Source organism: Abramis brama (genome assembly GCF_963993115.1).
Source record: "Abramis brama genome assembly, chromosome: 13".
Taxonomy (NCBI): Eukaryota; Metazoa; Chordata; class Actinopteri; order Cypriniformes; family Leuciscidae; genus Abramis; species Abramis brama.
The window spans coordinates 20382376-20396207 of NC_139975.1; the positions used below are offsets into that span (position 1 = coordinate 20382376).

Here is a 13832-nt window from a genome sequence, read left to right on the forward strand (position 1 = left end):
TCCTCGCAGCACAAGCAGAATTTTAAACGACTTTCCCTTTGCATGAATAAAGTTCAATGAATTATTTAGTGTACAATCATGCCACAGTGTAGTGTAGCATATCAATTGCTTCTTCTTTATTCAACGTGGGCTTGTTGATCAATATGTCTGATTTCTTTCCAGTTTTCTTCCAGGTTATTTTATAAACGTCCTTACTTGTCTCTCCCATGGATCAATTACCTTTTAATGTCTTCTCGTGTCTCTTTTTTTACCATGCTGCTTGTGGTGGATATCAAAGGTGGGGATGTGAGCTATATGCACAGAGCACATTTAAATGGTCAAAATCAAAACCATGCTACCTCAGAATCCACATATCAAAACAAAGAGCAAAATGGGGACAGTTTTATGGCTGTCTCAGCTCTCTCAGATGGGTTCTCCAGCCTCCCTGAAGGCTGGAAAAGAGCCCAAGAGAACCCAGAAGACTGGATGATCACAGAAGAGACCTCGTCTAAGCTCAAATCCTGGAGTTGTGACGATCTCCTGTCTGAGGGGAGGGGAAAAGAAGTGCAAACCCGTTCAGAAAGCATCGGTTCATTGTTGCACAACGGGGAAGTAGAGGCATCACAATGCAATGACGTCCGAGAGTCTGAGGATCTTAGGGAGAAGACCAGGCACAACTCAGCCCACAATGCACCAGGCTTCCTCAAACTCTACAAGAAGATGCATCACATCAACCGGCAAGAACTGATAAACTCTACCGTGATCTGCTCTGTGAAAGCCAGGATCCATAAGTATGAGAGCGAACAGCGGAAGGACAGATGCACTGGCAACAAGGGCTGTAACGAAGCGGTGCCTAGGAACATGGTGCACAACAGGATTTCTGAATATGAGAGTCTGATCCAAAAGTCCAAATCCATGCCAAATCTTGGAGATGAGTGCCTGATCAGGGGTTCTTTTAGGAGGATCAGCAGCCCCAAGCGTAGCCTCTCTATTGAGTCATTACTGGATGAAGAACCACCAGCCAGGAATCCCCCTGAAGGACGGCCTCAATACCCCAAGATAAACACCCATGTGCCAATCCACATCCAAGTCACCAGTGACCAATTACAAAACTCTGCCATGCACAATGACTACTCAGACAGTGAACATGATCCTGTAGTGTCTGATCTTAGTGACTTCATCCAGATTGAGGGCTCATCCTTCTGCAGCGAGAGGGAGTTCGACCTGTGTTCATTTGCCTCCTCAGAGAGCTTTTGCGGATCGGGGCACCAACATCATTATCACAGGCAGCTTGTGAGCTCCTGCAAGGGCCGCTGCCCGGCTTCTTACACACGATTCACCACTATGATCAAGCACGAGAGGGCCAAGCAGGAGCGGAAACAACATTTGCGGGTAGAGGAATCTGAGTTTGGCCTCAGCAAGCTTGCCTTCCTGGTCAGCCCAGTGCCTTTCCGCCGGAAGAACCTGTCACCTTTGAGTTTTTCCCGAATACCAAACTCCAAGAGCTGCATGTATGATGCTCTAGATTCTGCCCTAAAAGACATCTACGACCACATCCGCACTGAGAAACGCAGGGGTAGCCTGCCAGACAACACCATCCTCCATAGGTTGTTGGTGGAGTTGCTTCCCGACATTCCTGAGAGGAATTCCTCTCTGCACGCGCTTGGGAGAGGCAGCCCTACAATTCAACTTCGCTCTTACCACCCACAGCCAGATGGCATGCCCAGCCAGGACACTCACCAACCCGAGTACTCACACCTGTCCCATAGTGCCTCTCACAACCATATAGACAGCAACAACAACCAGAGGAACCACAACTCTGAATTCTGCTATCAAGGTGGACCCTTGTCTAAATACCCTTCGTCTCCTGTGTTTGAGTTCTGCTCCTCCACCATTGCATTGTTCCATCTGTGTTTGTTAATGTGCTTGCTTAGAGCAGTGATGTCCCAACCTGCTCCAGCAGGGCCAACATTCTGCAGAGTTTAGCTCCAATTTGCCCCAACACATCTGCATGGAAGATTCAGGTAAGCCTGAAGACCTCGATGCGCAGGTTCAGGTGTGTTTAATTGGAGTTGGAGCTAAACTCTGCAGGACAGTGGCCATCCAGAAGTAGGATTGGACACCCCTGGTTTAGAGAAAGGAATCATTATGTTGCAAGGAGTATCAGAGAGCATGACTCATTCCCACATCCTCTGCTTCATCAGTCTTTTATTTTCTCATTTTATCAAATTGTCTTTTTTTTCTTATTTTTCCCCCAAACAAGTTATTTTCCTACTCCATTTACAATACATTTATGTATTTGGTAGATGCTTTTATGCATTTAAGGTATATATTTTATTAGGTTCATGCATTGTCTGGGTATCAAAACACTAGAGGAACACTACTTTGTGTGTGGGCTTGCCACAAAAGAAATGTAACTTTGTAAAGTTTCAGTCTATATAAATAGCTTTAGACAGATGACTTGAACAGCTGAAGCATGCAATCTAAAAACAGATTTGAGATTTTATTGGCCTGGGAAGAAACATACTCTCTTATCAGTGTTAACACAGTTCACTCACAGTGTCTAATATGATGGTGATAAGATCAGCCTCAGTACCTAAAGTTTTAGTTTATTTGTTTTGTGAGAAGGTCAATGTTTTTGATTTTTTTAACCATAAAGACATGCGACACTGTATACTTTTGCATAGTTAATAGTGTTTATAAATGAAGACCGTTCAGAGCAAGGGGGCTTGCCTGCGCTTGGCACAGTTGCCAGCTAACCATTTGCGGTTCTAGTATAAATACGCATGGTCTATACTGGGGATCTGAGTGGATGGGTATAACATAACTTCTGAGATGATTCTTGGAAGTTGACTTCATTATTATGGACAATAAAATATGTATATATTCTTTCTTATTTACAATATTTACTTTTAATTTGCCAATAAAATATGTATATATTCATATTTCCTTTTTTTCTTTTATTTTGTGTGCATTTCTCTCATCAAGCCCCAGATCATTACTTCCTTTGCTTGTGCTTGGTCCCATGCATGTAATAGTGTTGGATTTCTGTGAGACTTGTCTTTGAATCGGTTTACTTCTCTGTTCTCTCTAGATCAGGACACATCCAGAGAATACTCTTACCCTGATGTGGGCAGCCACACACAGCAGAGCAGAAGACAAACCCCTGAAGTCAGAGAAGTAATGGAATATGTTGTATGCTCTGTAATGTTCCTGCAAAATTATAGTAGAAACTCTAATATTTTATCTAAGCTTTGGTCAAATTGTGAATAAACCCACATAATGTGAAGATGTATTAAAGTTTGATTGCTCTGCTTCGTTCACTTGACAGAAACTGCCAGCCAGAGCAATATATGACTTCAAAGCACAGACAGCAAAGTAAGAACAACTTGCAAACCATGTCACCGGTTTCTGTTCTTATTGCATTTGATGTGCTACAATCAACGAGTACATTTTCATGTATTATTTATGTCTTTCCTTTGCATGTCTTTCATTTTGTTATTTCCCCACGTGGAATATAGTTAACTTAATTTTTTTTCCGTCCAGAGAGCTGACGTTTAAGAAAGGAGAGACGGTATACATCACTCGGCAGATAGATAATAACTGGTTTGAGGGAGAATATCGTGGCCATGTGGGCATCTTCCCCATCTCATATGTTGAGGTGTGCACTTTATTGATAAATATGTTTAGCTAATAGAAACACTATATATGTATACTGTTAATTATTGTTATTCTTATTAACTATCTTCTGAAGTTGCATCTTCTTATCTTCTTGTCTCTTCACAGAAAATCCCTCCTTCAGAGAGACATCAGCCAGCGAGACCTCCTCCTCCAGCCCAAAACAGAGAAATTGGAGAAGCAATTGCCCGCTACAACTTTAATGCTGATACTAATGTGGAACTTTCATTAAGAAAAGTAAACATTTTCTTAGTACTGATGTCATAAATATGATTTAGTGTCAGCAACTGCTCATTAATCCACTCCTTAAAGGGATAGTTTACCCCAAAATTAAAATGTTGTCATCACTTGCTCACCCTCGAGTTGTTCCATGAGTTGTTCAATGTTGGCAATCAAACTGTCTGGTTACCAACATTCTTCAAAATATCTTCTTTTGTGTTCAACAGAAGAAAGAAACTCATACAGGTTTGGAACAACTTGAGGGTGAGCATTTTTGGGTGAACTATCCCTTTAATGTTTCTTACCACTTTAAGAACATGGGCCCTATCTTGCACCCAGCTCAATTGACTTTGTACACCGACGCATATATAATTCCTATTTTGCACCCGACGCACAGAGGACTTTTCCCTCCACAGACGCACGTCGGTAAATTAGGGAATGAACTTGCGCTCCCGGGGGCGGTTCAGCGAAAAGAGGAGGCGTGTTCCAGCGCAAACGTTCCCTGGTGCTATTTTGTAGTTTCAGAAAACAATTCCACCACTGACCAGGAAAAACCTAGTCTAAAGTCAGTGGCGCATTATTCAGATGATATTTTAAGGGTGCATGCTTGGCCATGATGTAGCGTGTGCACAACGCGCATACACTTTGCTTCTCTCATCTACACAGACGCAGGCAGCAGTACCCATTTTTTCAAACCATACATAATTACAAGGAAAAATATTACCACACAAAGGAAATCATTGTGGTGTCCATGAAGATGTGAAAAAATAGGCATAAATCTAGCTTACACATTTACCCAAATTATTATACGCCAGTTTAACCAAAGCTAATTTGGGTTGGTTTCTCCATCCCCATACAATGAATGCTCTGTCTTTTACGGCCCTGGCAAGAACGTTGGTCTCCTCGGCTGTGAACCGCTCCTGGCGTCCGCCTGGCAAATCCGCCATTATGATAGCAATCCGCCATGGAACAAATGCGCCTGCTTTTAAAGGGAATGTGAGATGACACTCTGATTGGATTATTTTACGTTACGCCCAAACCACACCCATGAATAATGAAGCTACTTCGGACCAACCCATTTTAGATTTGCGTCTGGCGCAAGAGTCATTTATCCCGCCGGTATAATAGCAACAGCGCCCGAGATCCGCCCACAAAGTTACTTGCGTTCGCGTTTGATACTTGCGTTTTTAGATCGTTAAAATAGGGCCCCATGTCTTTTGCTAAGTAATTCTCTATTTTACTGAATGCTAATGTTCTGAACTCTAACATTGTGCTTTAATCAAATAAGAAGAAAGTGCCAAGACATTAAACACCTTAAAAAAACAAAGCTTTTGCCCCAGCCAGCCACCACTTCATCACGCAGTTGTATACTAAATATCAAATACGTTCTATTTGGTTATAATTGTGTCATTTTGCACTGCATTTTTGCTTTCAATCCACCAGATATACCACCTTATATCTTGTGTTGGTGTCTTCCAGGGCGAGCGTGTTATTCTGTTGCGGCAGGTGGATAAGAACTGGTTTGAGGGCAAGATCCCAGGTACAAACAAACAAGGGATTTTTCCAGTGTCTTATGTGGACGTCGTTAAGAAGACCACAGTACAAAGTACTGGTCAGCCTCCTGGGCCCAATATACCCACCAGCTACTGCAGTGACAGACTGAACAGTAGGGTATGTTTTCAGCTGCAATTTTACCCAAAAATGTACTTAAAGGGTTTAAAACACAACAGTTTAAGGGTCTAAAAATGATCACATATTACAGTCTCATGAGGTTTTAATCATTGTGACTAAAGATATCTGAATTTCAGGGAACTTATATCCACAAAATATATACTCTGATCCAGTTAAGTGACTTTATGATCTTATCTAGATGAATACTGGCTTATACTTTAAATACATGTGATCCTTACCGACAAACGGTGGCGTCAGAGGCAGTAAAACCTCACATTTATATCATGTTACTCATATTGCCATAGGTCATGTACAGCACTATCAGTGTCAACAAGGTGGCAAGTACAAAATTAATCCTTTCTCAGATGGCAACTGTCCCAATGCCAAAATAGATCACCTCTGTCATCTTTAGATTACCTTTGGCTTGTTGTGTAAGATAAGCCTGAGTTTAGATTAAATGCCCTTGAGTTGTAATTCCATCTAAAGAACAAAGAAGTAAAGGCTTATTCCTTCGCTCACATGAGCCGAGTTCAGCAGGATTAGATCAGATTTATCACACATCCTGCCAGTGTCCAGTATAGGCTAATTAAAACGTGGACATGACCTGCTGTGCTATACATGTGCTACTCGGCTCTTGCTGTTACTGAAAGGGATGTTTCTGTAAAGGTGAACTAATGTGACTGGACTGCACTAGTATCTTGCTTTTTCTTATTATAGCAAACATTGTAGCAAATACAACTTTGTACTACATACACAGACACCATAAAGTATTTGGACACTTAAGTCACCCACAAAAGATGTAATATTATTGCATTAGATAACACAATATCAAACCAATGTCATTTATCTATTACTGTTTCTTCTTATCTAATGGACGCTGAGTCTAGAAATAAAATTGAATTGAATGGAAGATACAGTATATATATGATAAATCAACAGATATACACTGTTTGAAGTTGGTAAGACTTTTTAATGTTTTTGAAAGAAGTATCCTATGATTGCTAAGGCTACATTTATTTGATAAAATGCAGATAAAATAAAATAAATACAGTAATACTGTGAATCTTATTGCAATTTGCAATTACTGTTTTGTATTTTTATATATTTTAAAATGTAATTTATTCCTGTGATGGCTAAGCTGAATTTTCAGCATCATTACTCCAGTCTTCAGTGTCACATGATTCTTCAGGAATCATTGAAATAGGCTGATTTGGAGCTTAATAAACATTTCTTATTGTTATCCATGTTAAAGACAGCAGAGCTAGTTACTATTTTTGTGTAAACCGTGATACTGAACAGAAAGTTCGAAGGAAATAGAAATGTTTTGCCACAATGTAAAAGTCTTACAAAAATCATACTGATCCCAAACGTTTGAACAGTTGTGTACTGTTCAGAATTAAGCGTGTTTAGACACTTTCTAGTTGTCGAACGTTAGTGCACGGCTTATATTTGTAAAAACATTTTTGAGGAATTCACAAATACACACATAATTGTCCAGAAAATGTCCTTCTAGCTCATTTTTGTTCAGTGACTTTTTTTTATTTAAATTTTACCAAAGAGTGCTTGAAAAGCATTGTGCACTGGGGAGGACAGGATACTCTTATTGCTGGTTTATAGTTACATTTGCTATGACCTCTCAGTGACCTTGTTGTTGTTTCCACCTCACAAATCAATATAGACAGCGAATCTACTCTAAAAATGATTAATTATGGCATATCCTCCCTTGTAGTTCATGTCTTTTGTCTTAGGCCTGTTTCCCACATACTGTGTCTGCGGAGCCTTTACAGTACTTGAGTGCTTGACTGCAACAAGCTTTCACAATGACAGCATTTCTGCAATGTAGCAGAGCTATGGCTGTATACTGAAAATAAAGTGACTTCTAGGATATTATATTAAGAATTTCTTTTGACAATGGCCATAAATTATGTGAAATCTAATTTACATGATGAGTCGGATTATATTTACATACAAATAGTAAATAATCTACTCATAATGGAACTCAAACACAAACTGAATACTAAATAGAAAGTGCTGTTTTTGTACCATGCTTTTCTAGGTAGCATTTTCTCGTAACAATTCACTTTCACTATCAGTTCTCTTATTTTCCAGCGTGTATCATCACTATCACTTTCTGTTTCTCCTCTCTCCTTCTTTCTCTTAAGCTGTCATCTGCACGTACCCTCTACAACTCTCCATCCCCAACTGTCCGTCCATTCTCCTCATCCTCTCCTAGTCCACAAAGAGCCGCACACCTACAGGCCATCACCAGCGAGTGGTTGGCCCTCACTCTGGGTCTGTCTCCTTCAGGAACCCCTGCCCCTACACCTCCACCCTTCCCTTCCAATTTCCAGCCATACTATGAAGTGTTGGACTCTGCCATCTCCCCTTCTCCTGCATCCTCCATGCTGAGCCACTCTCCCGCCCTCACTCCTCGCAACTTCACTCCTGCGCTCAAAGAGGGCCACTTCATTCCCATCTCCTCCCCAAAGTCTTACATGTCCCCCGAACCCAGCCTGTCACCTCAACCTTATCTAACCTCCACCTCCTTCACTCCTTCGCCCACCTCACCCTCATTTGATGCCAGCCCCAGGTCAGGCAGTGTCATAGAGATCCTCTCCAGTCAAAAATCTGATTTACCCGAGAAGGAACTGCAGTTGTTCTCAGATTACCATTATAAACCTGGCCAGACAGACCCCCCTAAATTGCGTAGCCCTATTGACTTGGTTGTTTTTGACGCCCACGAATCCCCATTGGATATTCTGCCATCAAAAGAACCCGAGGATGATATATGTGAGGAGTTAGTTTCAATCATTAAAGCCAGCCAATCAAAGGGCACGTTCGAAGAAGAGGAGGGATTTTATTGCCAGGAACCAGATATAATGGAAAAGCTACCCAGACTGTTTATAGAGGAAGAGCCGAAAGAAGACAACAGCTTCTTAAATGAACCCCTGACATCAAATACGTTTTCTCCAGTCCAACCCGCCCAGAGTGAGGGTTCAGATATTGAGGTAGTGCTTGCAGTGTGGTTGAAAATGAAAAGCCCAAATAAATTTCCTTAAAGGAGAAGAGTGTAATGTTTTATATGACCAAATATTAAAGGAGTAGTTCACCCAAAAATTTAAATTCTGTCATCATCTGGTCACCCACATATTGTTCCATCCCCATAACTCTAAACCCATAAGATCATAAATTAATCTTCAGAAAACAAATTAAGAATTTTTTTTATGAAATCTGAGAGGTTTCTGTGCCTCCCATTGAAGGTCCAGGTAACCAAAACTTAGAATATCTAAAAAAGGTCATAAAGGTGTTGTGAAATGAATCCATAGGAATTGAGCGTTTAATCCAAGTCTTGTGAAAAGATATGATCATTTTATATGCTGAACAGATTTAACTTAGGCTTTTGTTTACATCTAAACAATGATCGACACATACATAGAGCACAAAACATATGCGTGTTGCACGAGATTCAATGAGGTTTGTTGTTGCACGACATGCATGTGACGCACACACAAGCGTCCGGTTTTCCATAGATGATGCACTGTGTTCTTCAGAATTTAAATTTTTGGGTGAACTATCCCTTTAAATTCAATGATTTCGGAACAAACAATGGAAGATGGGTGAAGTGCTCAGATTCTTATTAATTTCAGTGATCATCATTTTTGCAGTTCTTTTTGGTGACGTTAATGCACACTTCACCTTTAAACCCTGAAGCATCTGTAGAGAATTGCAAACATATCTTTAGCATGTATAGCTGTTTTAGTCTCCACATTAGCAGGGTGAAGTTTCCCAGAATGCCTCTCCATATGTCTCTCCTTCCCCTGTCCTCACAGATATCATTGCAGTTCACACAGCCCTCATCGGCTAAGTACTCTCCCCCTTCCCCGCGCTACACCCCCCCATTGCCTGGGGTTTCACAGTCACCCCCTCTCTCTGCCAAACTGTTCTCTCGACAGGACCTCCGCTCCCCAAAGGTCAAGGTAAAGACAAGCTGCTTGCTAGTGACTGTCGTAGTGCTAATCATCCTCTACCCTGCCCTTTAGTCTTGCCACTCCGTAATACAGACACTAACATTCCCTATTAAAGTGACCTATATAACTTAAAGCACATAATCCTTGCAGTATGTATTTCCATGAAAGATTTATTGCACCACAGTGTGCACGATTCATAAATAATTCTCAGAACAATGTAGTTCATATGTTTGGCATGCAGTAAATTATTTCAGTTATATGGGAAGCTAGAATCATAATTATTGGTCGTAGACATATTTAAATCACCCAGCCCTTTTAAATTCACTACTCACAACCCCAGGATCCTTTAAATGTGCTTGATAGGCCTTCCCCTGTTAGCTCTGTCCACTGGCATGGGAGGGAACAAACAAACAAGCAAGCAGCGCTCATTATGGATGGTTGGGCAACTGAGTAAATGATGAGACATTTAGACCAAAAATAAAGTATATTCACTCATTAATGTTAATCCGTTTATTTAATATATAGACTACCATTCAAAAGTCAAGGTTGGTAAGATTGATGTTTTTGAAAAAAGTCTCTTATGCTCACCAAGGTCATATTTATTTCATTTCTTATGATTATCAATGTTGAAAACAGTTGTGGTGCTTAATAATTTTGTGAAAACCACAATATATTTTCAGGACTCTTTGATTAACATTGTTAAATTGATTTTTTTTGTAGCAATGTAAAAGTCTTTACTGACACTTTCAATCAATTTACTGCGTCCTTGCTGAGTTTTATCTTACTGACCCCAAACTTTTGAACTGTAGTGTATATTTTTGTGACTTGTGTTTGTATATGACTGCACATAACCCTCATTTCAGCTTCTCCTGGTTCTGGTTCTTTCAGTCTGTGTTAAGGCGCGATGTTGTGGTTGTTGGTAAGCCCCCTCGTAGCCCTGTGATGTCTAGGAGGTCCTGCGGATCGCCTGTTAGAGGTCAAAACTTGTCACCATCTCATAGGGTAGGGAGTATGTGCACCTTGTGTGACTCAAGGGAAATTCAGTTTTCTCTCATTTCAAAGTATCCCTGCACAACGCATAATGTCATTCACTGTATTTGACCTGGGAATTCACTGATTTAAGTGCAATTCTTTCCATTTTTGCTGCTATAGCTGGATATAATGATATTATGATAGAGTATAAACTGCCATATTATATATTTTTGTCAGTGTCTGGTCACATGATGCTTCAGTATGCAGTAATATTCAACATACAGTACAATATGGAGGAATGCTGAGTCATGAATGAGGGATACTCTTAACACCATGGCCTTGTCTGTTTATGCATTAGTGCATTTTGTGGTCAAGAAAATAACATTTAATTCCTAACAGTGCTGTAGAGTGATAACATTTTGTTTGTTCTGCGTGTGGAAATGTGTCTGAAAGTGTTTTTCCTGCATGTTCATGACTTCTTGGATCACAAACAGTGGATTTTGACAGCCTTTCTTGTTTTTTTTTTGTTTTTTTTGTGTGGCTCAAAGCAGCTGAAGAGATTGGCTTGCTCATGCAGCATTGGTTTAAGCCATGTACTGTATTGAGATTGTTTGGGGTGTCTGGATTACTCTTGGGAATGTCCCAATGATCTTTCCTGTGTACACAGCTTAAACAAGGTGTACTCCCCAGGGCCAGGCAAGCAGCCTATTCCCCACATTTCCTTCCAAAAAAGGGGAGTACAGTCCTCGTTTTCAGGATTTAAGGCATTTCTCAACCGTTTCTAAATCCATAAACACATTTTAGAAAATGTGTTGTTTGATGGCTTAGAAACCCTGAATTTGAGCCCCGGTAGTCCTGGATCTCATACGTATTTGACAAAAATGCAATTACTCTTTTTTTAAATCTGTATTTAATCACGTTTGTGGGTTTGATCATGAACATAGTTCAGATACACAGCTGATCCAGGTCTGGCCTCAGGCTTTGCATTAATGGTTCTCATTGAGCACAGTGGAACTCACAGTGTTCTCAGCATCAGATACAGCAGAATGAGAGACGGAAACATTTAAATGCCCTTCCATGGTTTCTCTTTTTCAGTCCCAAAGACAAGCATATGTTCATGATCCGCTTCAAGGTGTTGGAGAAGCGTGAGTATCTCAAGTCTTTTTCTCCATGTTTTTCTTTACCAGTGCATACATTTAATGTAAAATATTGTTTTATGGTAACATTACTTCACTTTGGGATTTGGCCAGTATATTACTTATTATAACCTAATGTACAATGCACACTTCTTGCAGATTTCAAGCCCTGTATAACTACATGCCACGAAATGAAGATGAGCTGGAACTGAAGGAGGGGGATGTTGTTGACGTCATGGAGAAGTGTGATGATGGATGGTTTGTGGGTAAGACTGTAAACTCTCATTTTTAATAATGTTGCATGTTACTACACAAGGAGTGCCTTAGTGATGTTCACTTATTTGCCACTAGCTGGCGCTATTCTCCAACAAAAAAATTATAATACTGTCAAAAATGGCCAGTGGATTTATGGATAAATAAATAGAGGGATTCGTACTAAAATATTGTTTTACCTAATAATGTATACTTAGATATTAGATAGATACATTTTTATGTCCGCCTCATTCTATATGATTTTTTTTTAGGAACGTGCAGGAGAACCAAATTTTTCGGAACCTTTCCTGGGAACTATGTGAAGCGGCTATAAATGGACTCTTCTAATACACATCTCTGATGGTCATACATATACTGAGGAGAGATGGACAATGTCACCTACAGCTTCCTGCTGGAAATAGCATGACATGTTCCAGTCATCAACCTGTTGGACTGATGGAAGCAGAAGCCAATGGCCTTGAAGGGGGTTATTGCACCATTCATGTAATTTGGCTTAAATATGTTGAAACCATTATGTTAATTAGGAATTTCAGTAAATGCTTTAAAACATTTGGTTGCCTACATTTTTCTCATAGTTGAAAAAATCAGTACGCTTACCGTCTAGTTAAGCTGATGAATTTCAACAATATGAGTACTCAAGTGCCCTGTTTATCTTCATTGGAAGGGTGAAATACAGGTGAGGAATGATCTACTGGTGCCCTTCTGTACACTGGACCTGATGTCTGATCTGATCTTGACCGTATAGATTGAACAGTATTGCAGTGTCATGTTTGCGTCAGGCTGTGGATATTAACCATTCCTGCCAACATGTATGTTTTTAGTATGAAAACTCTCTGGTTCAGAAGAATGGCCTCCGGTTTTCTAGGGCTCTATGTTCTTCCTCCAGACATTCCTTTAAGCATTTGAAGGATTTTACAGATAAGAGAAAAATATTTTTGATGTTTTTCAATCTAAAGAGAGAAAGTTTTTAAGAATGCAGTATCCCTTACAAAAGCTGTTTTGGCAAAAGTGGGCATGTTAACCATCGTAAACTGACTCTTATTAATGTCTCTACTGCCTATAATAAATATTTCTGTGTTGGGTGACCTTGCACATCACTTTTGGTTTACACACTGTAATCTATTTATGGCCAATAAGAGGAGCACATGATGTCATAATTACTAAACTGCAATTGGCAGCCATGTATTTTGTATATGTCGTCTTCCGATTCTTCAAATTGGTTCAGTTTGAGTGAGGAAATGTACGTGAAAATCTATTTTTGTTTATTTGATCATTCAGCAAACATTTTTCATTATGATATACTTAATATATTGTTATTTGTTCACTTTCTATGTCTTTGATCTGTTCAGCACAGTGAGTACACTCTCACATTCAAATGTTCAATCTTCCTGTGAGACTGTATGACTAACAGTTTTATTCCAGTCGGTAAAGCAAGAAATGTAAATGTGTCAGTCAATAGAAACATGAACCAATAATATATGTAATTTAGGCAATATTATACCTCATGGAATTATGCAGTCTCTGTGTTGTCACTATGCTTAATGTACCAGTAACATCCTGCGCATGTTGTTTCATAAAGAACTGCTCGTCAGTGCAAACTCATTATTGTACCAGTATGAGAATTTATTAAGAGATGCGTATGGTTGTACAGAGCAATATTTCCACCTGGCTCTGAGCTGTCACCCAGTCTTCCATTCTTAAGCTTTAGCTGATCAGAAGTGAAGTTAACTGGGCTGTTCCTGGTGCATAACTCTACTACGTCATTTATGTGATAACATGGATACATTTTTAATAATGCATGTTTCAGAAACAAATGTTTATAAAGTACAGAACACTGTGATATGTTCATTCATTTAAACCTAGTATAATTCTGGCATTGAACATTTGGTGCTAGAGTGTGTGATGGATTCTGATAGGATAAAAACGGACTAATTTC

At 39.8% G+C, this 13832-nt stretch overlaps 1 protein-coding gene across 7 annotated transcripts in view; it reads left to right on the forward strand.

The window, feature by feature from the left end:
• Positions 1 to 13499, forward strand: part of sorbs2b (sorbin and SH3 domain containing 2b) — a 47738-nt gene extending 34239 nt beyond the window's left edge. For 6 of the 7 annotated variants that reach the window (XM_084133331.1, XM_084133332.1, XM_084133336.1 and 3 more), the window contains 12 exons: positions 278 to 1816; positions 3074 to 3159; positions 3311 to 3357; positions 3526 to 3640; positions 3766 to 3894; positions 5356 to 5547; positions 7710 to 8555; positions 9378 to 9524; positions 10404 to 10517; positions 11583 to 11632; positions 11783 to 11889; positions 12148 to 13499. In XM_084133331.1, coding sequence (XP_083989457.1) covers positions 278 to 1816; positions 3074 to 3159; positions 3311 to 3357; positions 3526 to 3640; positions 3766 to 3894; positions 5356 to 5547; positions 7710 to 8555; positions 9378 to 9524; positions 10404 to 10517; positions 11583 to 11632; positions 11783 to 11889; positions 12148 to 12209 — 3434 coding nt within the window. In that variant the 3' untranslated portion in view covers positions 12210 to 13499. The remainder of the gene's footprint in view (positions 1 to 277; positions 1817 to 3073; positions 3160 to 3310; positions 3358 to 3525; positions 3641 to 3765; positions 3895 to 5355; positions 5548 to 7709; positions 8556 to 9377; positions 9525 to 10403; positions 10518 to 11582; positions 11633 to 11782; positions 11890 to 12147) is intronic. The other variant, XM_084133337.1, reaches the window with a different exon arrangement.
• Positions 13500 to 13832: the final 333 nt, after the last annotated feature.